The 24,097-nt window shown below is 44.6% G+C and overlaps 1 protein-coding gene across 1 annotated transcript in view; it reads left to right on the top strand.

Annotated features, from left to right (window-relative positions):
- Positions 1-24,097, top strand: part of PAPOLA (poly(A) polymerase alpha) — a 68,180-nt gene that overhangs the window by 32,372 nt on the left and 11,711 nt on the right. The window contains exons 7-17 of the mRNA XM_042781494.1: positions 899-1,010; positions 1,886-1,975; positions 2,065-2,203; positions 3,689-3,761; positions 4,954-5,074; positions 6,012-6,096; positions 13,541-13,594; positions 14,117-14,236; positions 15,628-15,737; positions 19,134-19,255; positions 23,416-23,558. Coding sequence (XP_042637428.1) covers positions 899-1,010; positions 1,886-1,975; positions 2,065-2,203; positions 3,689-3,761; positions 4,954-5,074; positions 6,012-6,096; positions 13,541-13,594; positions 14,117-14,236; positions 15,628-15,737; positions 19,134-19,255; positions 23,416-23,558 — 1,169 coding nt within the window. The remainder of the gene's footprint in view (positions 1-898; positions 1,011-1,885; positions 1,976-2,064; positions 2,204-3,688; positions 3,762-4,953; positions 5,075-6,011; positions 6,097-13,540; positions 13,595-14,116; positions 14,237-15,627; positions 15,738-19,133; positions 19,256-23,415; positions 23,559-24,097) is intronic.

The raw sequence follows: 24,097 nt of genomic DNA, 5'->3' as shown, positions 1-24,097 counted from the left end.
ATAGATCCCCTTCCACGTGGATGATAGTGGTAGCTGGGTACCATTTAGTTCTTCTGGTCTCATAGTCGTATAGGCTGCAGATCAGATGGTGCACCAGTCGCTAGGACTAATTGTTTCCGTGAATTTTGGTTTTCTTCATTCTTCTTTGCTCTAGATGAGGAGAGACCCATAGTTGCATCTAGATGGCTATAACGACACTCTCTTAAGAGATTTGTTTTTAATTAGATCTTATAAAAAGCACGTTTATGGCAGATGCAGCCAGGAAAGCTTACCCCCAGGAAGAATGACCAGATCTGTGCTTAGTTTCTTTGCCCCAACCTAACTTTCCTTTTTTGAAAAAATGGGGAAAAAAAAAAAATTTTTTTTTCGGGGGCGGTGGTAGTCATATTCTGTAAGGATTCAAAATTAGTCTTAATGCTGGTTGTTTCAGGCCATGACTCCACTGTTCCTTGTCTGTTAATCAAAATTTAAGTCTTGGAGAAATTGTGTTGTAGTGTTGTGAGCATAGATGTTCTCAGCTGTAAGGGGTGCCTTATTCGCTGAGAGATGGCTTCTGGGTGAATATAAGGGTACTACTTACCTGCCGCTTGGGCATGATTGCTGCAGGTGGAGAACTAAACACCTAATTTTAAGTAATCTGATAAATACAGTTAGCAGACTAAGTAGATCAAACTTAATAAGTATGATTAACATTGAGAAATAGGTATAGATACATGTTCCATTGTGTATTACCCAGTGTTACCACTGCCCGATTAAAATACCTGTAATATGAATTAATGCAGCTTAGGGACTGTTGGTGGACATTGTTGTTAATATTGAGGAGAAGGTTTTGGCTTTATAGAAATGCCTTACAAATAGTCTGACAGATACAGAATGTTAACTTTTGTTTTTGTTTTAGATTGATATTTTGTTTGCAAGATTAGCACTGCAGACTATTCCAGAAGATTTGGATTTACGAGATGACAGTCTGCTTAAAAACTTAGATATAAGATGCATCAGAAGTCTGAACGGTAGGTCCAAACCTGTTTCCTTTTATGTAGTAGCAATGTTTGCCAGACATGGAAATAGTTGTCTTTAACTTAAGTTGAAACTTTTTTGTTCATCTTTCGTGAGTCAAATAAAATATGCTCTATTCAGAGTTAGACTATAGAAGGTGTCGTGTAATCTGTTTGACTTCTTGGTATCTTACTCTGTTCTTTTTTTTTTTTTTTTTTCTTTTCTGTTGTGAATGGCACTTAAAAACCATGCAAACCAAGCCCATTGCTGTTGTGTCGATGATTCCAACCCATAGCAACCCTGTAGGGCAGAGTAGGACTGCCCTATAAGGTTCCCAAAGCTGTCATTCTTGATAAAAACAGACTACCTGTCTGTCGTGCAGAGTGGCTGGTGGGTCAAACCACCAACCTTTACACTAGCAGCTGAGTGCTTTAGCCACTGTGCCAGCATGGTTCTCTGTAAGACACTAAGGATAAAAGATTATCTGAAGTTTGTTACTAGTGAGCTAGGCTTGACTGTGTAACCCTAGTTAATTGTGATCCTGTTCTCTTAGGTTTTCAGCTAATATATTAAAAGGGTTAATTTGAATGATTTGATATTAGCATATCAATTCTTGGAAACATGGGTGGATCAAGCCCTCAGTATACCTGGATGGGAAAAAGTTGAAACGGCTTGGAAATTTGAAATCACACAGATTGCCATTCTGTTTTCTTTCTTTAGTGTAGTGCTTGGTAAAAGAAGATAAAAGTTTTTTAGAATTTGCTTGATTTTGAATTTAACGCCAAATAAAAGTTCTTACTTAATTTGACATCAGTACAGGAAAGTTAAAAGCGGTATTACCAGAAACCTCATTGATTTAACTCTGTGTTTTCTTGCTCCTATTAATCAGGTTGCAGGGTAACTGATGAAATTTTGCACCTAGTACCAAACATTGACAACTTCAGGTTAACTCTGAGAGCTATCAAACTGTGGGCCAAACGTGAGTTCAGAATTTGTTGGCTAGTTTATTCGAATGTTTGAACTTTTGTTCATCACTAACTTATCTTTCTGCTTTTCCCTTATTAACAGGCCACAACATCTATTCCAATATATTAGGTTTCCTCGGTGGTGTCTCCTGGGCCATGCTAGTAGCAAGGACTTGCCAGCTTTATCCAAATGCAATAGCATCAACTCTTGTACATAAATTTTTCTTGGTATTTTCTAAATGGTATGTGTTTTAGATTCTATTAAAATAAAATTGATTGTAGACACTGAAGTTTAGTCTTATTTCTATGACATTTCTGTAGCTCCTCTTAGATTCAAGTTTGAGTTCATGATGTAGCTGTTGAGGTAGCCTTGGGGAGGTCACATGTCTGAAGTGACAAAAGTCAACTCCATTTGCTTTCCCAGGACAGGGAGTGAGACAGGTGCTCGCGGGCTCCTTGTGCAAACCTGCTCTCCAAATCCACAGACTAAAGTTTGCTAAAATCCAGTGAACTGATAGGTTGGGATGTAAAAAAGCTTTATATATACCCCACGTCTTTCACTCCTTGAATTTTAAATCTGTGGGCCATTTGGTGTTTTTCTTTTTGGGCTTTGTTTTTATTTTTTTTGCTTTTAGCTGTTCATCTTTGGTAAAACATTAAAGATGTACATTTATATGAAAAAGAATAACTATAAATGCTTAAAAAATTGATGGTCCCTTTGAGATTAGTCATTAACAAAGATTAGAATTTTTTAAAAGTCCCGTTTTAAGACATATTCTTCAACTACTGTTTCTTTTTAAAAAAGCATGATGATGTATTATTGTTAGTTCAGATTGGTTGCTTTGGCCCCAAAGATGAATTTCTTGGTTTTTAAATCAAATTTATCTTTGTGATTTTAAGTCATCCTTCCCTATTACTGCCAACTCCGTCCTTTCCTCCCTGCAAAATAATAGCAGTTCTTTTCTAGTAATTTTATAAAAATTAGTTACTGGAGGTGATCTCTAATGTAGAGCATGGCCACACTCTTCAGTCCACTTTCTGCTGTTTCGGATTTGATGGCCCTCATCATGTATGGTCAGGTGTGACGGGATTGAACAAGTGTCAGAATTTCTCTCAGTAGTGCACATGAGCAAATACTACTTTTAAAAAGCTAACGCTGATGTTAAGGATGGCAAATGTTTTCTGTTTTTTTCTGCTCTGTGAAGGAGCAAAGTAGCTAATTCATAGAAGACATCTTGAAAACAGTGTGTTCATAACTCGTTTTCCTACACTGTATTTCATTACATGAGAGGAGGGAGAATTTTCCTAATTAATTTTTACGATATTTATGCTCCTTTGCTTATAATTAGAACGAACTTTTTGAAAACTTCTCTGTCATACTAGTGTAAAGGTGGGATTTTTGTCTTGGGAGTTATCCTTCTCACAGTTGAGGTGGACGTGGCAGCTCTTAGGCCGGCCCATCTTACCTCACTAGTCCTTTATCTATATGTTGAGTCAGATGTCTGACGTCAACCTGGGGAAGTTGTCAGGTGGTTTAAGTTCGTTTTGTAAGTTACAATACAAATATCCTGAGTAGCATGATGTTGACAGGCAGCAGAGGCAGGGGTAGAGCCCAGAAGGGCAGGATGAGTGAAGAAGGAGAGTCAACAGATGATGTATGCTTTACAAAGTTCGTGTAGACGGTGATGTCCAATAGTCTTATCAAGTGCTACAATCTTTTTAAACAGGGAATGGCCAAATCCAGTGCTATTGAAACAGCCTGAAGAATGCAATCTTAATTTGCCTGTGTGGGACCCAAGGGTTAGTGTATTATTTTTTCCCCTACAAATTCACATTGTGCGATAACAAGTAAAGGTCATCTGCGTAAACGCCAGGGAGACGCCCATCTTTATGTATGAGTGGACGTGTCCGTAGCATCCGTCTTCCAGATAAGCTCGACTGTCATTGTCCTCTGAGGTGTGAAGCGTCAGTATGCACCCTGTGAACCACATATTGTACAGTTTTCAGTATCTACGTCACTCACATTTTAAGTCTAGAAGCACCTTGTAAGCCAAAGTTGTGTGGGTATTTGTGCTTAAAAAAAATAAAAGGATAACTAAAAATCCCTGTATTTTCTCATTTGATCTAAATATTTTGTTAAAATTGGGTCAATGTAGGAAAGCTGTTGCTCACCGTTGGCGCGAGGCAGGTCTCTTCTAAGCACTGTCACCTTAGTCGCCATGCTTGAGACTTCACAGAGGGTCACATCCAGCTTGGGCGACAAAGCAGGTTCCTTTTTGATTCTTGGCAAGTTTCGATTGTGACTGCTTTAACTCAGACGTCCACTTTAAATGCTAACAACATGCATTTGATTTATTGACAGTAGAAGGTTGGCAGATAATCAGTTTTTCTAAGTCAGTTTGATACTGTATTGCAGTATGAAAAACTCAGTTTTAAGTCTGTTCATTTACATCAAATGATGCATTTTCAAGTATTTAATTTTTGCCACTGTCATTACGATAGATTATTAAATCATCTCATTATCTCTTGAAATGGTATCAGCATGGATAATGCCATTTCCTCCTGTGTTACCAAGTTTACAGACCTTAGGAATTCTAGTGTACGAAGCACTTGTCTCCACCTGTTTACAGTTAGACTCAGCAGTGTGACACTTCTCAGAGGTGTAACTTCGGGTGCATCCCCCGTTTTGTTGTTGAGTAAAGAACAACACTAGATGCCCAGGAGGGCCTGGCTTGCTCAGCAAGCATGCTGTTGCAGTAAGGTGGCCAGGTTAGTTGTGTCCAGAGATGGAACAAAGCATTACTTTAGACCAAATCTCTGATTCTGTGAAGAATTCCTGTAAAAACAGTGTCTTCGTACGTGGTTTTTTTCAACTCCAGCTGTGAATGAAGTAAAAATAATTAATCATTGATTCAGTCTAACAAGGAATAAAAAGTCCAGGTGTCTGTTGCACATGTACTTGAGGAAACTGATTGGCTGTTGTTGTACGTAGGTCAACCCCAGTGATAGGTACCATCTCATGCCTATAATCACACCAGCATACCCACAGCAGAACTCCACGTACAATGTGTCCGTTTCCACACGGATGGTCATGGTGGAGGAGTTCAAACAAGGTAAGTGGCCGTCTTTCTGTCCTCCTTTATACACGAGGGACTGAGTGCTGTTCTAGGCCCAGTAGCCTGCTGTGCGCTTCAAAGGAGGTGCACATTCCTGGAAGTGAGACTGGCCGAGCCTTGGCTGATGGCAGCGTGTGTTTGAGACTTGACTCGAAAAAACCCAGTTTAATTTCTTCCAGGCAGTTTATTTCAGACGATACATTGGAAGATTAGAAAGACATCCCTTTAGCTGGACCTTTATAGGCTGGCTCAGTGCCACACTATGCCATGTAAAGTTATTCATGAGTTCATGCTTTCTCTCCCTGAGGGAGACGCAGACTGGGGAGAAAGTTGAGCAGGACTGGGGCCAGACTGCCCCTGAGTTGGAGGACCAGGTGGAGGTACTTTGAGGTACCAGTGAGTTATAGTAGCAGTTACTTTGAGGGGTCTCCCTACTTAGCAGCCTTTGGCAGAAGCAGCTGGGGTGGTATTATTTTTTTGACTGAAGACTGTCACGGAAATTGTATCAGTTGCACATCTGAGAGCTTAAATTCAGCAGTTTAAAACGCCTGTGGGCGGAAGAGGCTTGTGCATGGGAAGGTGTGTCTGCCCTTTAGAAGCAGCAGGAAGTTTGTTTGCAGGAAGGCAAGAAACGCAGGCTGCGGGACGCTTCACTTTCTGAGGTAACAGCCCTGCTCCAGCTTTGAGAGGCTTGTCTAAGCATGGCATTTTAACAGAGTGGCACTGTGCCAGACCCCTGGCTCGGCAAGGCCTTTAGCTGTTTCTAGAAGTGTATGTGTATATGAGCGTCCCTGCTCTGAAGTCACAAGCTGAAATTTCCATCGGTTAAAATGATTTGGGGATTATCTTGAATGCATGTGGTATGTTTAAGATCGTTAAAATTCTAGACTGTTAGACTGAAGCATACAAACATTTTAATATGTTTTTAATTTAGGTCTTGCTATCACAGATGAAATTTTGCTGAGTAAGGCAGAGTGGTCCAAACTTTTTGAAGCTCCAAACTTCTTTCAGAAGTACAAGTATGTATTAAAGGCATGTCGGACGCATTGCTCTCGTAAATGATAACGGTGTAGTGACAGCACACAGGCCGTCTCTTGCCAGACTAGTGTCCTGGTTGATTGTCCGTTAAGCAGCTGTACAGTGCTCCTTTCTGTCACGGGAGGCACCCTCGTTTCAGTAAACCTCTTACCTTCTCTTTGTCAGGGCATGTATAGGCCCTGCATTGTGGCTGCCTGGTCTAACCAGGTTTCTAACTTTGTTCCATCAGTTCGGTAGTCTTAGTGTATCTGGGCAAAGAGGCAAACTGTTAGAAGCCTCTAGCTCACATTTGTTAAGAAAGTAAGCATCTTCAGCGAGTTCTGGAGGGTAGCTTATCATTAACATTCTCTACAACATAGAGGGAGTTGTTAAACTGCCAGTAGCCAAGTAAGTGTTTTTAACAGTTAACACATTACTGGCCATTTCTACCCAATGTTAATAAAGCCCCTTCGATTATTTTTACAAATAGTTTTCTTAGGATCAAAGTGGGTATGATATTTTTTAGCAATGGTTTTAGTGTAATAGTTGAAAACCTTAGCACAGATGAAAAGCGAGTTGATTGTATTGGTTTTGAAGAAAATTGTTAAGTTATAATAAATCTTGCTTTTTTAAAAAACCGTGGACTTGCACTTTTATTCGCCTTGATGAGCTGAAAATTTGCCGAAGTCCCATTTATGCGTTTCTAAATGCCTGAACCTTCCGGACTGCCTGATCTCGTGCTGAATTGTGTTGTAATCATTGATGTGAGATTGCTCTGCACTCTCTCCCCAATTAAAACCGAGCTGACGACCTTCCTGGTGTGTCTGTGTTTTGTCTCTGTTTCTTCTGCATGGCCGAGCAGTGACGGGCAGCTTCCCTGTTGTGTGCTGGGGGCCCTGCCATGTGGCCAGCAGCATCTGATGCCACAGGCTGGACGGTCCCGCAGTGTTACTCCCCCTAGAAATTGTGCTTTTCTTTTTGGCAGAGAATTTGTCTTTGTTTCTAATTTTAGCCGTTGCTGAGGGAAGTGCCTTTGAACATTTAAACTATTGAGTGTGTGCGTGCGTGTGTGTGTGTGTGTACACTTTATTTAAACTAAGATATAAAAACGTTAAGTACTTATGAGGAGTGAGGTATACGTTTGGGGAATGTCATCACCATGTCTGAATCCTGGAAAGCCAGGAGGAGTGAGGGGCGGCTAGGAGGAGGTTCTTCAGAGTACCTGCTTACGTGGCTTCGGTCATTAAGAGAAACTGGTCTCAAAATGGAAACCTCCTTAATAAACGTCATTTCATTTGAGTAAGTTCGCGTTGCTGGAACCTTGAAGCAGCCTTTTTTTCCTTTTTAAAAATCTTAAATTTTTTTTTTTTTAATTGAGATAATACATCAGTCTTTGCTAAATAATACTTACGAGGCTTCCAGTTGGACTGCCTCAAGAGTCTAAATTTTTCGCTTGTGATTTAAATTACCTTTTGAGTTCTTCTGAAATAAACAGATTCTTAGGTTGAGTTTATAAAAACAACACTATGTATATTAGCAGCAGATCAAAGGAAGTGTATCAGGAACGTTTAAATTACAGCTGTAAGTCCTGGGAGAAGTAAAACTAACATGGCAACAGTGGGCTGATTTTATCAACACCAAGTTCCATTTGTTGCTCAGTTCTTCCGAGAAGCCCCGGCCCCTGTTGAGGGTGCAACAGTTACTCTCATTAAGCTTTTAGAAGTGTTGGAAAGCTTAGGTGTACAACTGCGCTGAACCTTGGTTCTCTGGAGGCAGAGTGAAGTCCTGTTACAAAGCATATTTTGGAAGCATGGCTCTTGGCTACATTGGCAGCAGCATGTGCTGTCCAGGTGATTCTGACTCATGGTGACCCTACGTGACAGGTAGCTGTCCCATAGGGTTCCCGAGCCTGTCTTCTTTATGGGAGCAGATGAGCAGGTCTTGAGAGGCACTCCTGGTGAGTTCCAGCCTGTGACCTTAACCATTGTACCACCAGTGCTTACTTGATACGTGTTGGAATTTAAATTGTGTCAGACATACTTGTCATTCTTGGGAGGGCACCTGGAAGGAGAGTTACTTTGCTTGAATCATCATCTGGAAAATGAGATTGGCATTTGAAGAGGAAGGTGGCATCAGAGCTTTGTAGAAATTTAAATAGTTCTAAGAAAGTTTGTATGGTTCCCTTTGAAGGTACTCAAGTTGACTCTTCAGTAACTAGTAACACATCATAAACAGGGGTCGTTTCAATGGGAATTTCAGTGTTTTATTTCACTAGGAAACAAGGGAGAAAGGGTTTTAGGACAAAATGGAATCTTGAAGGTGCAAGGTTAATAGTTCATAATTCCGAAGAGCACATGTGTACAATCATTTAGCCTTAAAACATGCTGAAGAGTTTATTGCTGTCAGCTGTAATTCTCGGTGTTTGGTTACCTTGTCAAGGAGTGTTGACGAGTGAGACCTGGGTTTTCCTGTGCATGTGTCTGCTCTGTTAACCTCTGTGTCAGGTACGACGGTGGTGAGGTGCGTCGGCAGGGAGAACCCCCTTCCCAGGATGGTTTGTGGTGAGTGGTTGCTAAGTAGTCATAGCACCTAAAGGAGACGTTAGGTGCTTTGAAGCAGGTTCTGCTGCATCCGGAGCAGGTGTTGGGTGACGGTGTATGGAAGCCGGTGATCTTTAGATGGGGGGAAAGCAGGGGCAGCTGAACTGCACTCTCGGGCTTCTTCAGCGGGCACTTGGATGTGGCAGTGCACGGAATACCCACTGCTTGTGGCATGAGGTTGAGTGTGAAGCATCATTCACAGGTCGTGTGAGTGGGGGCCTTAATCCTCCCTCACTGCCGGGAGCCCCCCCCGTATGTGTGTCTGCTCGGCTGCTGTGCTGTGATGGAGCTCTCAGGAACGGATTCCTAGTTGTGGTTTTAAACTGTAACAAAAGGTAGGTGCTTTTGAGAAAAGTGAAGTTGGGTTTCTTTGTTTCTGTTTCTTCCATGGCTGAATGTTTGTTTTGGAAACCCGCTCCTCATGGCTCATGTAAACTCCTGGCAGGTTACTTCTTTTGAGCTCAATTACTGCATTTTTGTATCTTCTACTTCTGATCTGCTTGTGGGTTGCTGAGTGAAGGGCTTGGAACTGCAGTGGCAGGAATTGTGTGGTGCCTTTAACAGTCAGCTGTGTGTGTGAACATTGTAGAGACGAGACCCCCCCCCGATTTACTAGAACAAAGGTCCCACGCCTTAGGCTTCAAAATGTTCAGCAAAAGGGTGTTCAGGTGGATTGTGTGTCTCACCTTCATGAAGACACTGGGGCCTCATTGCAGCTTCTGTCGCTCAGGTGGTCGTTGCTGCCCGTTGGATAGTGTGGTAGAGGAGTGAGGCAGGGCTTTTGTCCCTATGACCAGCTGGTCCCAGACACCTTGGTGTTTTCAGTTGGCATGCGTGCAGCTTGCTGGACATCTCTGTGGCCTCACGGAGTTGCTGGACTTTGGGCAGACAGCTCTTTGTCCACTCCCCTTTTATTTTATTTTTGAATTTTTTTTTTTTTTAATTGTGATTTGGGTGGAAGTTTACAGAGCAAATTCATTTGCCATACAGCAGTTCATACACGTTTTGTTTCATGACATTGCCTGCAATCCCCACAGTGTAACAGCTCTCCTCCCACTTGCTCCCTGAAGTTACCTCTTTCCTGTGTACTTTTTTCCTACAGTCCTGCCCCCTGACCTATCTGCCTGTGCACATATTGCCCTTCTGTTCTCTTGTGATTGATCACCCCATATGCCCATCTGTTGTCTGGCTGGGAAGCACGGGAGTGAGTTCAGTTCCAGACCTTTAGCGTAACTGGGGGCCATAGTCTCGGGGGTTTCACCAGGCTCTGTCAGACCAGTCAGCGCGGTCTTTTTATGATTCTGAGTTTTGTCTGCGTTGTTCTCCCACTCTACCCAGGGTCTCCTGCGCTTATCCCTTTCCAGGTGGTTGACGGTGGTAGCCGGGCACCATCTAGTTCTGCTGGTCTCATGGTTGTATAGGATGAGGACCACATGGCCCACTAGTCCCTTGGACTGATTGTTTCCATGCATCTTTCGTTTTCTTTGCTCTTCTTTTCTTTAGATGAGGAGAGACCCATTGATGGCCGCTTGCCAGCTTTTAAGACCCCAGTCATTACTCATCACAGTAGGATGTGGAACAATGTTTTTGTATAAGATGTTATGCCAATGTCCCCTGTGACCATGGTCCTGAGCCCACAGGTCCAACTGCTCACTCCCTCAGGGTGGTTGGCTGTGGCCAAGATGTTACCATAACTTTGCCCCTTGTCAGCTCTATCACATATGTGGACATTCTTATAGCACGTACAAACACGTATGTAGAAGTATTGTCCTGGGTATATTCCCTTTTGGTTGGACATGCATGATCTTTCAGGCTGTGTATTCATCTGTTTACCTGAAGATTAATGTTTTTGATCACTTATAATACAGTATTGTGTATGTAAAAGGGTTTTATCTCTGTTGTCTCTTGTACATCTCCCTTTTTTTTCCCTTAGTGTTAATGCGTTGGTCACTTGCTTTCGTGCCCCTTCTTTGTTTTCAGTAGGTTTCTTGTCTCTGGAGAGCATGTTATCGAGCTGCTTTGGGCTTGTTCCAGAGCCTTCAGTGCTCTGAGTGTCCCCCTGGTTTTCTTCTGCACATGGAACGCATGAGCTTTTACTGCTGTCGGGACGGAGCTGCTCAGGGCTGTGTGTGTTCAGTGTGTTTGGCTTCCGTAAAAGTGAGCAGGCGAACTGACAGAGGGGTTGGTCATTCTGGCCTTGAATGTGTGTTGGCCCCTCTGCGTATCGTCGTACGCACATCTTCCCTTTGTTACCTGAGCCTTGTGGGTAAGGCGTGTGAACCCCACAGCCTCCCTGTTCCTCTGCTGGTTAGATAGATAGCGTTAACTTTACTGATGGGTAACATCTGCAGCTAGCCTAGGACAACAGCTACGGAGTCTTGGACTGTTGTTCAGATACTTTGTGAGCACGGATGGTACCTAATCAAGCAGGTTGTTTGAGGTGAAGAAGTGTGGTTAGGGATGCTCAGATGCTCACAACCTGCCTTGTGTACATCTTCTTGGCTCTTTTGCTAACCGGCACTGGAGTTAGTCATTTTTGTTCTTGATCCATATTGGACCTTTGCTCTTGGTAGGACCCTTGCTTGTAAAATGTGGCTGTCAGAAAACATAAGAAATGTCTGAGACTTGGAGTAACAAAACATTCACATTTTCCGTCACACTTCAATTTCACAGCTAGTGTCTGTACTAGGTAGATGTCAGTTTGGTTTCTGAGGTTAACTTCTTGGAGAAGTTTGACTGCCATGCCAGCACTCTGGAATGGAAACTACGGGAGGGTGTATCAAGGGGACTGTTTGTAGTTGGACGTAGCTGATCTGTAGTTGTTTAAGTAGTTACTGAAAAGACTGAGAGGAGGTACTTGGTCATGGTGTTTTCTGAACGGAAAGCTTGCCTTGACCCTCACGTGGAAGGTGTGCAGTGAGCATGCAGACAGTGTGCAGTGGGTATGCAGTCAGTGTGCAGACAGCGTGCAGTCAGTGTGCAGACTGTGCAGTGGGTATGCAGTCAATGTGCAGACAGCATGCAGTGGGTATGCAGACAGTGTACAGGCAGCGTGCAGTCAGTGTACAGACAGCATGCAGTGGGTATGCGGTCAGTGTGCAGACAGCATGCAGTCAGTGTGCAGGCAGCGTGCGGTCAGTGTGCAGACAGCGTGCGGTCAGTGTGCAGACAGCGTGCGGTCAGTGTGCAGACAGCGTGCGGTCAGTGTACAGACAGCATGCAGTCAGTGTGCAGTGTGCAGTGGGTATGCAGTCAGTGTGCAGACAGCGTGCAGTCAGTGTACAGACAGCATGCAGTGGGTATGCGGTCAGTGTGCAGACAGCGTGCGGTCAGTGTGCAGGCAGCGTGCGGTCGGTGTGCAGGCAGCGTGCGGTCAGTGTGCAGACAGCGTGCGGTCGGTGTGCAGACAGTGTTCAGTGGGTGTGCAGACAGCATGCAGTGGGTATGCAGTCAGTGTGCAGACAGCATGCAGTGGGTATGCAGTCAGTGTGCAGGCAGCGTGCAGTCGGTGTGCAGACAGTGTTCAGTGGGTGTGCAGACAGCATGCAGTGGGTATGCAGTTAGTGTGCAGACAGCATGCAGTGGGTATGCAGTCAGTGTGCAGACAGTGTACAGACAGCATGCAGTGGGTATGTGGTCAGTGTGCAGACAGCGTGCAGTCAGTGTGCAGAGAGTGTGCAGTGGGTATGCAGTCAGTGTACAGACAGTGTGCAGTCAGTGTACAGACAGCATGCAGTGGGTATGCAGTCAGTGTGCAGACAGCATGCAGTCAGTGTGCAGACAGCGTGCGGTCAGTGTGCAGACAGCGTGCAGTCAGTGTGCAGACAGCGTGCGGTCAGTGTGTAGACAGCGTGCAGTCAGTGTACAGACAGCGTGCAGTTGGTGTGCAGACAGTGTTCAGTGGGTGTGCAGGCAGCGTGCAGTCGGTGTGCAGACAGTGTTCAGTGGGTGTGCAGGCAGCGTGCAGTCGGTGTGCAGACAGTGTTCAGTGGGTGTGCAGAGAGCATGCAGTGGGTATGCAGTCAGTGTGCAGACAGCATGCAGTGGGTATGCAGTCAGTGTGCAGACAGTGTGCAGTCAGTGTACAGACAGCATGCAGTGGGTATGTGGTCAGTGTGCAGACAGCGTGCAGTCAGTGTGCAGAGAGTGTGCAGTGGGTATGCAGTCAGTGTACAGACAGCGTGCAGTCAGTGTACAGGCAGTGTGCAGACAGCGTGCAGTCAGTGTGCAGACAGCGTGCAGTCAGTGTGCAGACAGCGTGCAGTCAGTGTGCAGACAGCGTGCAGTGGGTGTGCCTTTGCTCTCAGGTTAGCGGTATCTGCTTTGTCAGAAAACTTGGAGGTTAATGTCAGCATCCAGTTTAATTTTGCCACTTTTTAATTAGAATGAAAAGCGTGCTGTGTTTGTTGTTGGTGACGATGCAACGTCGGTGTTTAGTGACCGTGTGTTTGTGGCCAGAGCCTGGTGCTTTCTTTCCACTAGAGCAGTGTGGGTTCACGGATTATGTGTTAGCGAGCAACGCTTTAGTTTTTATGCTTTTGAAGAAGTAAAATGTGTCATTGGAATTCTTGAACAAAGTGATCAGTTAACGTTCGTTCCGCTTTCTTGAGCTAAGGTGCTTTACATGATAATTATTCATAAAATAACTGTCTTGTTCAGAGGAATAAAGCCAGCAGTAGTTTGAAACGTGGAATTTAGCCTTTAGATTTTATGTTTAATGAAATTCTGATTCATTTTACTAATTGATGTTGATCTTTAACTGTAAGGAAACTTACTACTTTTGGTTTTAATGTCCAGAACAAAGCATAGAAATCAAATAAATAGCATGTTGTCTTTATCTTCAAAGGCATTATATTGTACTCCTAGCAAGCGCACCAACAGAAAAACAGCGCCTGGAATGGTGAGTACAAGGGTCAGCCTTCATAGAAAATCCATTTCAAAATGACTCAGGTCCCCACTGAGCACAGGAGAGACGGGAGGAAGCCCTCAGAGCGTCCTGTTGGGGTTAGACGGGCTTGTGATGGGGCTTTGGCACCTGTGGTGTAACTGGAGGACGCTCCTAAGTCCCTGCTCTGTGTGCTTTGTCAAGGGGCCCGTGTCAGCTGGAGAGCCGCTGCAGCTCACTGTGGTTCTTGAAACAGCAGGGGCACTGACTTTTGTAACTTTTCCTGCTTTGAAAGATGTGTGGTTTGATTTCCTTTCCCCCCATGGGGGGGAAGTTGATTGTTCTCAATGCCTTGGCGTTTTTTGGGTAGAGCTCATGGCGTTGGTTTTGTCTGTGGCGTTCAGAACCTTGAACTGCCTGCATGTGTGTGTATGTTTTCTGTGATCTTCATAGTATATTGCTTTGTATATTTGATTTTATGATCTTTTTTTAAAAGTTAATCAGAACTTTGAATAATCCTAAGTAACATTTGTTCAGGGTGGGCTTGGTGGAATCAAAGATCCGAATCCTGGTTGGAAGCTTGGAGAAGAATGAGTTTATTACGCTGGCCCATGTGAACCCCCAGTCGTTTCCAGCACCCAAAGAGAACCCTGACAAGTAAGGAGCCTGCTGATTTCATTCCCTCTTCTTTTCCCACTTGTACCCCTCGAAGGTCGTTTTCTGTAGCTGGAATCATGTCTTATGATCACCTGCAGCTCAGAACAGATGGAAATTTGTAGCGCAGGTCGTCTCGGTCAGAAACGTTGGTGAGAAAGAGGGCTTCTGGAGAGCAGCCATGCTGCAGCAGTCTCCTGGGGAGGAGCCAGCACTGCCGTGGTGCCCCCTGTGCCTGGATGCTCTGCAGACCTGCCCTGGCCCCGCCCAGCTTCCCTTCCCAGCAGTCTCTGCTTTGCGCAGTGGTTGCCAGGAGAGCTGCTCAGTCAAACATCAGGCTTTGCCTTTCATCTTAATTTTTTCCAAGTGGGAACATAACTTGGTTTTGCCCTTGTGATAGTCTACAGCATTGTGAGGATACGCTGCTGAAGCTCGTAAGGGTCTCTCTGGCTCCCTTCCTGGTTTGGATGCTAGTGTGTTAGTTTATTTGACACTCTGCTGTGTACTTAGTTGCATTTGGAGGATGAGAGAAGTATTAAGGAACTTTCCCTATTGTGATAATAAAGCAGCATTAAAGGGAGATTGGGGAAGGGACCCACTTCAGACCGTGTCCTTAAGAATAGCTACTGCTGGCGTCCCGGGTGCTGGTTTCCATACACAGAAGCTTTTTTTTTTTTCCCTTTTTTGCAATCCTGTGAAAGTTTCATTGCTTGTATTTTGATTTTTTAAAACAATTAAAAATAATTTTTTTTAAAAAAAATTGTGATCTGGGTGAACGTTTACAGAGCAAATTCATTTTCCATACAGCAGCTCATATATACTTTGTCTCATGACGTTGACTTCAATCTCCCACAATGCAGCAGCTTTTCTTTTCTTTTTTGTAAAAAAAACAAAAATAATTTTTATGGGTGGTCTTGCAGTCTTAATTGTTAAAAGACTGATTTACGTGCACCATAGATATGCAAAAGCAGTTGGACCACCAGTCCTTGTTAGGCTGCTGTGGTATTCCTGTTCCATGTGCTTCATGTTGGCTCTTTTTTTTTTTTTGGTGTGTGTTTCCGAAAGTGTTACTCTTTTTCCCTTACTCGCCAGAACATGATTGTTCTTTACGCTTAGTGCCTTTGCTGCTGTAGAGTTACCCAGAGCGGTTGCTGTCACTCACAGATGCTGGGAGTGTTTGCCCTGGACTCTGGCCACTTACACCTGACAGTGCATAGAGGACTGGTGTGTGGGGGACTGTCGGCATCTGAATGGAGTCGGGGGTTTAGGGTTTTACGCCGTTTGCTTGCATACTTGTATTTTAAGTTCCACTGAAATCAGGTAGTCAGCCATACTCAGAATGTTATTTTCATGACATCCCAATAATCCACAGTATAATTATTATTCCTTTGCAGGGAAGAATTTCGCACAATGTGGGTGATTGGGTTAGTCTTTAAGAAAACAGAAAACTCTGAAAACCTCAGTGTTGACCTCACCTATGATATTCAGTCTTTCACAGATACAGGTATGTATGGATGATCAAGAGCACTTACATGCTTGTGTGTTTGAGCTTTTCTTAATGTGCACCATAGGTATTTGAATTATTTGAACAATGGTCATCAAATTAATTTTGATGATTTTCTGTTAGTTAGTAGTTTCAGTAACTAGTCCAAACTACTTTCAGTGATGTCCAGTATATAAGTGATCTTTATCTGGAAGTTAAGTAGGAGAGTGTGAAATTTGATTTATTGACAGTAGTTAGGAAATGAGAAGCAGCAGGAGTGTAGTATGAGGGTCTGAAGGACTGAGTCTGTTTCTAACTGCCTTAGTGGTTGCACTTTAGGAATAAAAATCCTAAACCAAACCCACTACTGTGGAGTGGATTCCAACTCATAATGACTCTAGAGGACAGAGTACAACTGCCCCATGGGGTTTCTAAGATTGTAAGCATTTACAAAAGCAGGCTGCCTCATTTTTCACCTGTGGGATGGCTGGTGGGTTGGAACTGCTGACCTTCTGGTTAGCGCCAAATCGAAATAGATGAAGATAACCTTGTGGTAACTTGAAGAATTCGTGGATTAAAGTGTGGGTTCATAGATGAGGAAGTAGGGTGAATTAGTCTGCATTTGAGATTGACCTAAGATAGAAGAGGATCCATTTGAAGTAAAGACCGCAAATGGTGGACGTCCTTGAAGGCCGAGGCTGTGTGTGGACACCTTTTCACGAGGTGGCGAGTACACGTGGGAACACTTGCGCGGCTCCCGGAAGGGTTAACTCTTTGAAACACTTCTCTCCTACCTTTCTTTTTTCCATTTAAAAATGTCAGTAAGTGGTGTTTCCATCTCTCTGGGAGGAACATATTTCCACAGAGAACAATCAGATGTAACATTGAACATTTAATTTTAAATAACTTCATGTAAAGTTGAGTTTGGGTCTTAGTTTTAATGGTTGATAGGTAGGCCTTTCATCTTTAGGAAGGTCAGAAGGACATGGGGCAGTCCTTCATTGTATGGCGCTATTCCTGTGGCGGGGTATCCTGTGTCCCTAGCCAGCAGTAGCCTTCATCATGGTGACAACAGAGTCGTCCCCGTGACAGCTGGGATGCTTCAGGAGGCTGGCACCCCTCCTGCTGGACAGCACTGGAGTGGTTTTTCCCCTAAATACAAATTCAGACATCCACTAGACTGGATGAACTAACAGGTCAGCAGGGGATGCCTAAATAGGGAAATGGCTTTGTGTATTGCACCCGGCTTGAGCTGTTGGATCAAAGATTGCACTAATGAACCATTGAGATTTTTAAGGAACTCTGGGATTTGAGGAAAGAGATGTTTAGCTGTCCTATCATGCTCACATTAAGCAAGAGGGACGGTCTAATGTTTCATTCTGTTGTACGTAAGGTAGGAGCTGACTCTGCGGCAGTCAACAGCAACAACAAAAGCTAAATAGCCGCTGATTGTTGAGATCAGGTTTTGGGGCCAGACTGAGGGAACATCTTCTGCGTTAGGAGCTTTTGGGATTTGCGAATTGACGAGAAGGGACTGTCTACCCCACACTGCCATTGTGAACATCACAGTCCTGATGTCGAGGTGCTTGCTGCCCCTGGCCACTGTTCTCCAGGGCACCCTCAGATCACCTCCTCTTCATTTCAGTCTCCCCTCAGATGTCACCTGTTGCCAGGTGAGCTCCCATCTGCCTTACACTGTCTTCATTGCACTCAGTAGACTGACGTGGATTATTGTCAGGTGCCACCAAGGGCTCCGACTCAGTGCTCCTACATCCCGCAGAATGAAACCCTGCCCGGCCCTGTGTCCGGGCTTGAGCCCATCGCTGCAGCCACTGTGTCTGCCCGCTTTGTTGAGGGTCTTCCTCTTTTTCGCTGACCCTCTACTTTACCAGGCATGATACCCCTCTCCGGGGACTGGCCCCTTTTGACAGCATGACCAAAGTTAGGTGAGAGGAAGTCTGGCCATTCTCACTTCCAAGGAGCATTCTGGCTATACTTTTTCCAGGACAGATTTGTTCGTTCCTCTCGCAATCCGTGGTATTTTCCGTATTCTTTGCCAACACCACAATTCAAAGGCATTAATTCTTCTTCAGTCTTCCCTATTCACTGTCTGGGTTTTGCATGTGTGTGAGGTGACGGCTTAGGTTAGGTGCACCTTAGTCTTAAAGGACACCTTTACTCCATAGTGATTTAAAGAGGTTTTTTGGCTGTAGATTTGCCCGGTGCACATCTTGCCACCACCTGTTTGTCGGTCTCACACTGTGGTGGCCTGTGTGTGGCTGTGGGGCTGGAAGCTGTGCCGCTGGTATTGCAGGTGACGGCAGGGTCAGCACCCGTGGGGGACGGGTTTCAGCGGCGCTTCCACAGTAAGACTGGGAAGAAGGACGTGGCCATCCTCTTCTCAGAGAATTGGCCAGTGCAAACCTTAAGAATAGCAGGGAAACACTCTCTGATAGCACACTGGGAAACTGACATGGATCACATCCCAGCTGTTTTATTTCTTTTCTGTTTATGATACGCTCCCCTAGGAAGTAGACTGTGAGCTGTTTGGATCTCCAGTTCACTCTTATATCCCTGATGTCTGAAACAGTGTAAGAATATGACCCAAGAAAACCAAACCCACTGCTGGCGAGTCATTTCTGACTCACAGTGACTGTGTAGGACAGACTAGAACTGCCCCAGAGGGTTTCCAAGGCTGTCAGTCTTTACGGGAGCAGGCTGCCTCATCTTTCTTCTCTGGAGTGGTTGATGGGTTTGAGCCACTGACCTTTTGGTTAGCAGTGGAGTACTTTAACCACTGTGCCACCAAAGTTCTTCGTGGTAGAGTAGAGGTGCTCAGTAAATACTTGGGCGATTGAAGATCGGTTTTTCTGTTTTGGGGCTGGCTTTCTGGATCAGAAGGATTTAGGTTGATTTATTTGCAGTATCTTCTTTTGTGATCTTTGTCATCTGTGTTAATCTATAATAAATACATGTTATCACTTAGGTTGACTCTGCACATCTGAAAATTTTGTCTTACAGATTCTAGAAAAGGTACAGTTTAGGTTTGTTTTAGTGAGTTTGACTTATTTTGCTGCATCATTACATACTTGGGTTATAGTTTGAAGTTGCGTAGGTGTATGAAAGGGTGTGGGTTTAAAACCATTTTTCTCCACTTGTGCAGTTTGTAAGAGTTCCAGTGGAGGAATTCATATGCTTTGTGCTTTCATTGGTCACATCCACCTTGTGGGGACAGGCACTTAGCCTGCCCAGGGCAGTGATGGTCAGATTAAAGGCCAGTCTTGACCTGTGAATTTTAGAGGTAAGTGGTATTGATCGATCACCAAGGGGCTCAGACTCAGAATCAGTCCTCCTGGGTGAGTGCAGCTGCCTTTATTAAAATGTTTCTCTTTCCTTAATGATTTCCCGATTGTGTAGTTTACAGGCAAGCAATAAACAGCAAGATGTTCGAGGTGGACATGAAGATTGCCGCCATGCACGTCAAGAGGAAGCAGCTCCATCAGCTCCTGCCCAGCCACGTGCTTCAGAAAAAGAAAAAGGTAAACACACACAGTGCATCCCAGGTGCCGCTGAGGGAGCGCTGCACGCGTCCATCTTACCCAGACGTCAGAGCCTGGGCTGCGTCAGTCCTGATGAGTTGTGTTTGAAAGAGATCACGGCAAGTCTCATATGTTTGTGACTGGGAACATTTGCATCCTACGGGGTCTCAGTCTTCATCGGGCTTCCTGCACACGCTTGCTTCAGACTGCTCAGAGGCTGCTGGCGATGCCTTGATTCCTTATCATGTGTATATACCGTGCTCTCTTTTCAAAGCCTTTGATTACCCATTTGACATCCCACATCAATATCTGATTTCTTTTCCTTGGAAAAAATAAAACTAGTCCAGTGATACATGGAACAAGTGACTGATGTGAGAATTTTCTTGTGAAATTGACTTCTGTGGGTGAATGCACAGCAGTTGGGAAGGTGGCTCTCTGGCAGCCGCCTGGCCCCAGGACTGGTGCTGTGGAGCTGACGGATCCCCTGTGAGTCCTCGCTCTGGGGCAGTGTAGAGCTGTCCGCTCATCCGGACCCACATGGGGCCTTTTGGGATTCTAGTGTCGGCAGGAGCGCATGTGTTTTCCTTTAAGTTCTTTTGAAAATAGATGGTTATTTCTGTCCTGGACCCCCTCACACAGCCGTGCAGCTAAGGGAGCCAGAGCTGTGTCTGCTAATATGCTGAGTAGAAAGTAAGTAGCAGGAAAAGACAGATCACGTGGTGCTTTATACGAGTACATGTTTAAGAACTTGCTTCACAGACAGTACTGGTTCAGTCAGGTGAGAGTGTCCGGAAGGTTCCTGTTAGAGTGGTCAGCATCAGCCCGGTGGGTGGTCGGCAGGAAGGGGCTGGCAGGGAGGGAGAGGAATGGAGCTCATCTCTGGGAAGCTTCCACTTTGTTTCTTAAGGTTGAGAATATAACATGAGTGGACCACCTTGTGTCAGGGCCCCAGAGGCCACTGCCTCCTAGCTGGGGAACTCAGGCAGCCAGCAGACTGGGCCTCCTGATTTGCCTCACCTCTAACGTCGTACCCACAGATGCACTCACCTGTTTTAGTAGGAGCTCTAGCTGTGGGAGGGTGGAATGAGTCAGTCGGTGGGAAGGGTCGGGCACACAGCGTGCTCACGGACTTGTGCCACTGTCCCCATCACAGTGGACATTAATGACCTGGTGGTAGGTACACAGGCCATTTCTTCTCCTTGTGCTTTGTCTAAATGTGATTGAAAGAATCAGGTTTCACTTTTTTAACACATCTAAGTCTCTATAGGTTATATTTCAATCTTTGTTTTTCTCTCAATGATTTCATGATAATTTGGAAAGTGGGGAAAAGTGTGATCCTTTCCCCAGCTGTTTTATTTCTAACGTTGGATCAGGCCAGACCTTCGCCCTCGTGTCTCTCCTTGGGTGTTAACGTTGTTGACGGCCTTAAGCAGGTGCACGCTACATACTAAAAGTACTGACACACGTTTGGGTTTTCAGAAGTAGAAGTGCCCAGTTTGATTTTTAAGTTCTTCACAGCTTGGTCATTTCTGTGTCATTCAAACAGCTGTTGATAACTGTGGCAGTTCCGTCCCAGAGACCGTGATTCAGGTATTTCCGGAAACTCGCTGTTGTTACGTACTTGGCAGCATTGATGTTTGCGAGTGACTAGTGTAGTGTTTCAGAAAGTTTTAGTACAGGATACTTTATTTTCCCCTAAGGTGGTATCTGTGTAGATAACAGTCTCTTTGGATGTAAAAAGGATCGTCAGCGATGAGGCCAAGAGCTTCGTTGATCAGATCGAGTCAGCCTGACCATTGTCCTCACTCTGCTGGTTGGTTTGCATGCTGACGATTGAGTGCACATAGTGCCCAATTCAATATGTATTTTTAAAAGCAGTTCCATGGCACCATTTTGTGACCTCCCTCTCTCTCGCCCTCTTTGTCTCTTTGTGTGTGTCTGTGCACCTGTGTGCTCATTACAGTATATACTGTGTTTAGTCACATGACCGTGTAGTGGCTGCCTGGCGTTTCTTTGTATGTCCATAATAGGATTTGTGCAATCTGCCATCTATTTGAGATCATTTGGATTGTTTCTAAGGTACCTTTAGTAAAAGAGCACTGTTTCGTTTTTATAAGTAACCATTGTCTGGAACTCTGGTTAAGTGAATGTCCTCTTTAGGCTGTAATTAATAATTTTCTTTTATTAACTGCTGTTTGTAAAGTTCTGTACAGGTCTTCTTCTATATTTTGTGTTCTGGCAACCTGTGGGCATTGTCTCTTGCAGAAGAAACAGTGACGACTAAACTTGCCTATGGTCGTGTAGTATGAGCTGTGTGTGGATTGGAAGTCAGACTGCAACGTGTATGTGTTGTTGGTTTCTTCCTGTGGTATGCTCTCTGGCTGACATACCTTTTAATAGAACGCTTTGACAGCATATTTGTGGTCTTCTGCTGTCAGAGTCTGTTGCTGGCAGACTTGATACAGACACGGGCACCATGCTGTGGCTTGCTGCTATTTTGTGTGCAGATCATGGTTAAAACTTCGTATTCACAGACTATTCCCAGTAGTGGCCAGTTTTCTTACAGGGAACTGCAGAATTTAGTGGGATTTTACATTCAGTGTCTCTGAAAGAGGAAATACTTCTTAGGCCTGGTAGAGACAGAGCTTGGGGCCATGTTGGCACAGGAAAGATGCTCATTTAAACATTAGGAAGTTGGTTTCACAGCAGACTTGAGACACACATGGCATTCCTCGCCGCTTCTCCCTTTGGCCCCATTTGCTCAGTAGGAGTCCCTGGGCACAGTGGTGTTTCTGCAGTGCTCTCAGAGATGAGGCTAGCTTGTCATTTGGGAAATTGGAGAGCAGAAGAAACGTGGCTTTCTGTCAGAAGCTGTGAACTCTACCCACTCCTCGCCTGCCCATACAGTTCGGTTCCAAAGATCAGGTCGTTATGCACAAATGAAGGATGGCCACATTCCCATGATGAAATGGAGGATGGTCACACTGTTCCGTAACTGCCTAGTCACCCCATCCCATGGTTGAGAACCGTGGCCCAGCCAAGCTGCCACACAACCTTAACCATCACAGCAGCGCGAACTCTCGCCTCGTCCAGCAGTGTTTGTTACCTCCAGGCGTACTTTGTCAATGCACAAAGTAGTTGGGTAGTTGATTTTTTTACTGTTGTAAGTAAGAAATGTTGAATCAGGGAATACAGTCCATAAGGGAGGTGTACATGCCCTTCCACTAAAATGTTTCCGTAATAAGGGAGCACTGGCTAAAGGGATCCTGAAAAAAGGAAAGAAAGAAACGGAAGAATTCCGTGTGATGACATTATAGCTCTGATGGCAAAGACAAAGCTAAAAGCTGTCACTGTGCAAATTAGCTTCGGCCCACAAAACGGTGATGTTGGTTTTCCTGCTTCCTTGGTGCTTGGACTGTGAAACTGGGCCAGCATTAGAATTTGTGTGGATAGTAGGTTCAATTTTCAGAAAATCATTTCTGCCTCTGTTTCTGTAGACTGGTTTACACTGTTACACGTACCACGTTAATATTGTACTCAAAGCCAGAGCACTAGAAGTCTCTTGCTTTCCTGAGAGAAGCTCAGTTTATTGTGAAATAGTAAAAAGTGGCACTAAATTGTGTTTCCATGGTAATTACTTCAAAGTTACGCAATTTTTGTTCATGGAGGAATAATTAGAAATACAGATAAAATGACTCCTGATCTCATCATCAGATGTTCGTTGTTTGTGTTGTATTTGTCATTAAGGTGTCTCTCTCTGTCGTGTGTGTGTGTATACATACATGTGTGTGTGCATGCACGCACATGTATGTATACACACACAAAAGAAACTCAGTTACACTCAACTGATTCAGGATGCGTGTGTCTTCCTGTTACACTGCTTTTTGGTTTGTGAAGTGTCTCGCACGCAGTGTGTGCATTTCACGGCGCATTTCCTCCCTTCTCCTCCCACTGCAGCCGTGGTGGTGGAAGCTCTTTAGAGGCAGAGCCTGTGGCTCCCATGCCCTTGCCTCTTACAGTCAGCACGGCCCTTGTCCTTTTCACAGACTTGTTGGTTTGTGCATCATGGTAGAAATCATGTTTTCGTTAAGTACAAGGTGTTGAGGTTTCAGAGGTCGGGGTGAAGTGAAATATGTGATGGCGTGTTTTATCGATTGCAGCATTCGGCGGAAGGTGTCAGACTGACAGCGCTGACTGACAGCAGCCTCGACTTGTCTATGGACAGTGACAACAGCATGTCTGTGCCTTCACCTACTAGTGCTATGAAGACCAGTCCATTGAACAGTTCTGGCAGCTCTCAGGGGTAAGGACCCACGGAGACTGAACCAAGCCACTGTTGGGGACAAACACTGTAGATATATGCCTCGTGGCTGTTAACATAATAGATCTGGAAAGTTATTTTTATTCCATATTTTAATATTTTTAACAGCAGTTTTAGTTTTTAGAAAAACAGTTTTTATTTTTGTTGTACTGTATCATTCTTATATTCCAGTTTTGGAATTGATTTGCCTTGATTCAGATAGTAATGAACGTTACACCACACACCTAAAACCAAAACCAAATGGTGACTGCCGTTGAATTGATTCCGACTCAACCACTGTTGAGTAGAACTGCCCTATAGGGTTTCTGAGCCTGGAATCTCTGTGGAAACAGACTTCCTCACCTGCCTTCTGTAGAGTGGATGATGGGTTCTAACTGCTGACCTTTCAGTTAGCAGCTGAGCGCTTTAACCACTCTGCCACTAGGATGTGTTTGCACCAGAACCCCTCCAAGTCCACATATGGCAATACTGACTGCCTTCAGTGAAGGGTACAGTGTGCTGAGGAGTGGGGAGCAGGGGCA

The sequence above is a fragment of the Orycteropus afer genome, unplaced genomic scaffold, assembly GCF_000298275.1.
Source record: "Orycteropus afer afer isolate SDZICR_OR568_19922 unplaced genomic scaffold, OryAfe1.0 scaffold00128, whole genome shotgun sequence".
NCBI lineage: Eukaryota > Metazoa > Chordata > Mammalia > Tubulidentata > Orycteropodidae > Orycteropus > Orycteropus afer.
Note: the sequence above shows the minus strand (reverse complement) of the source record. Positions and strands in the feature narration are given on the sequence as shown.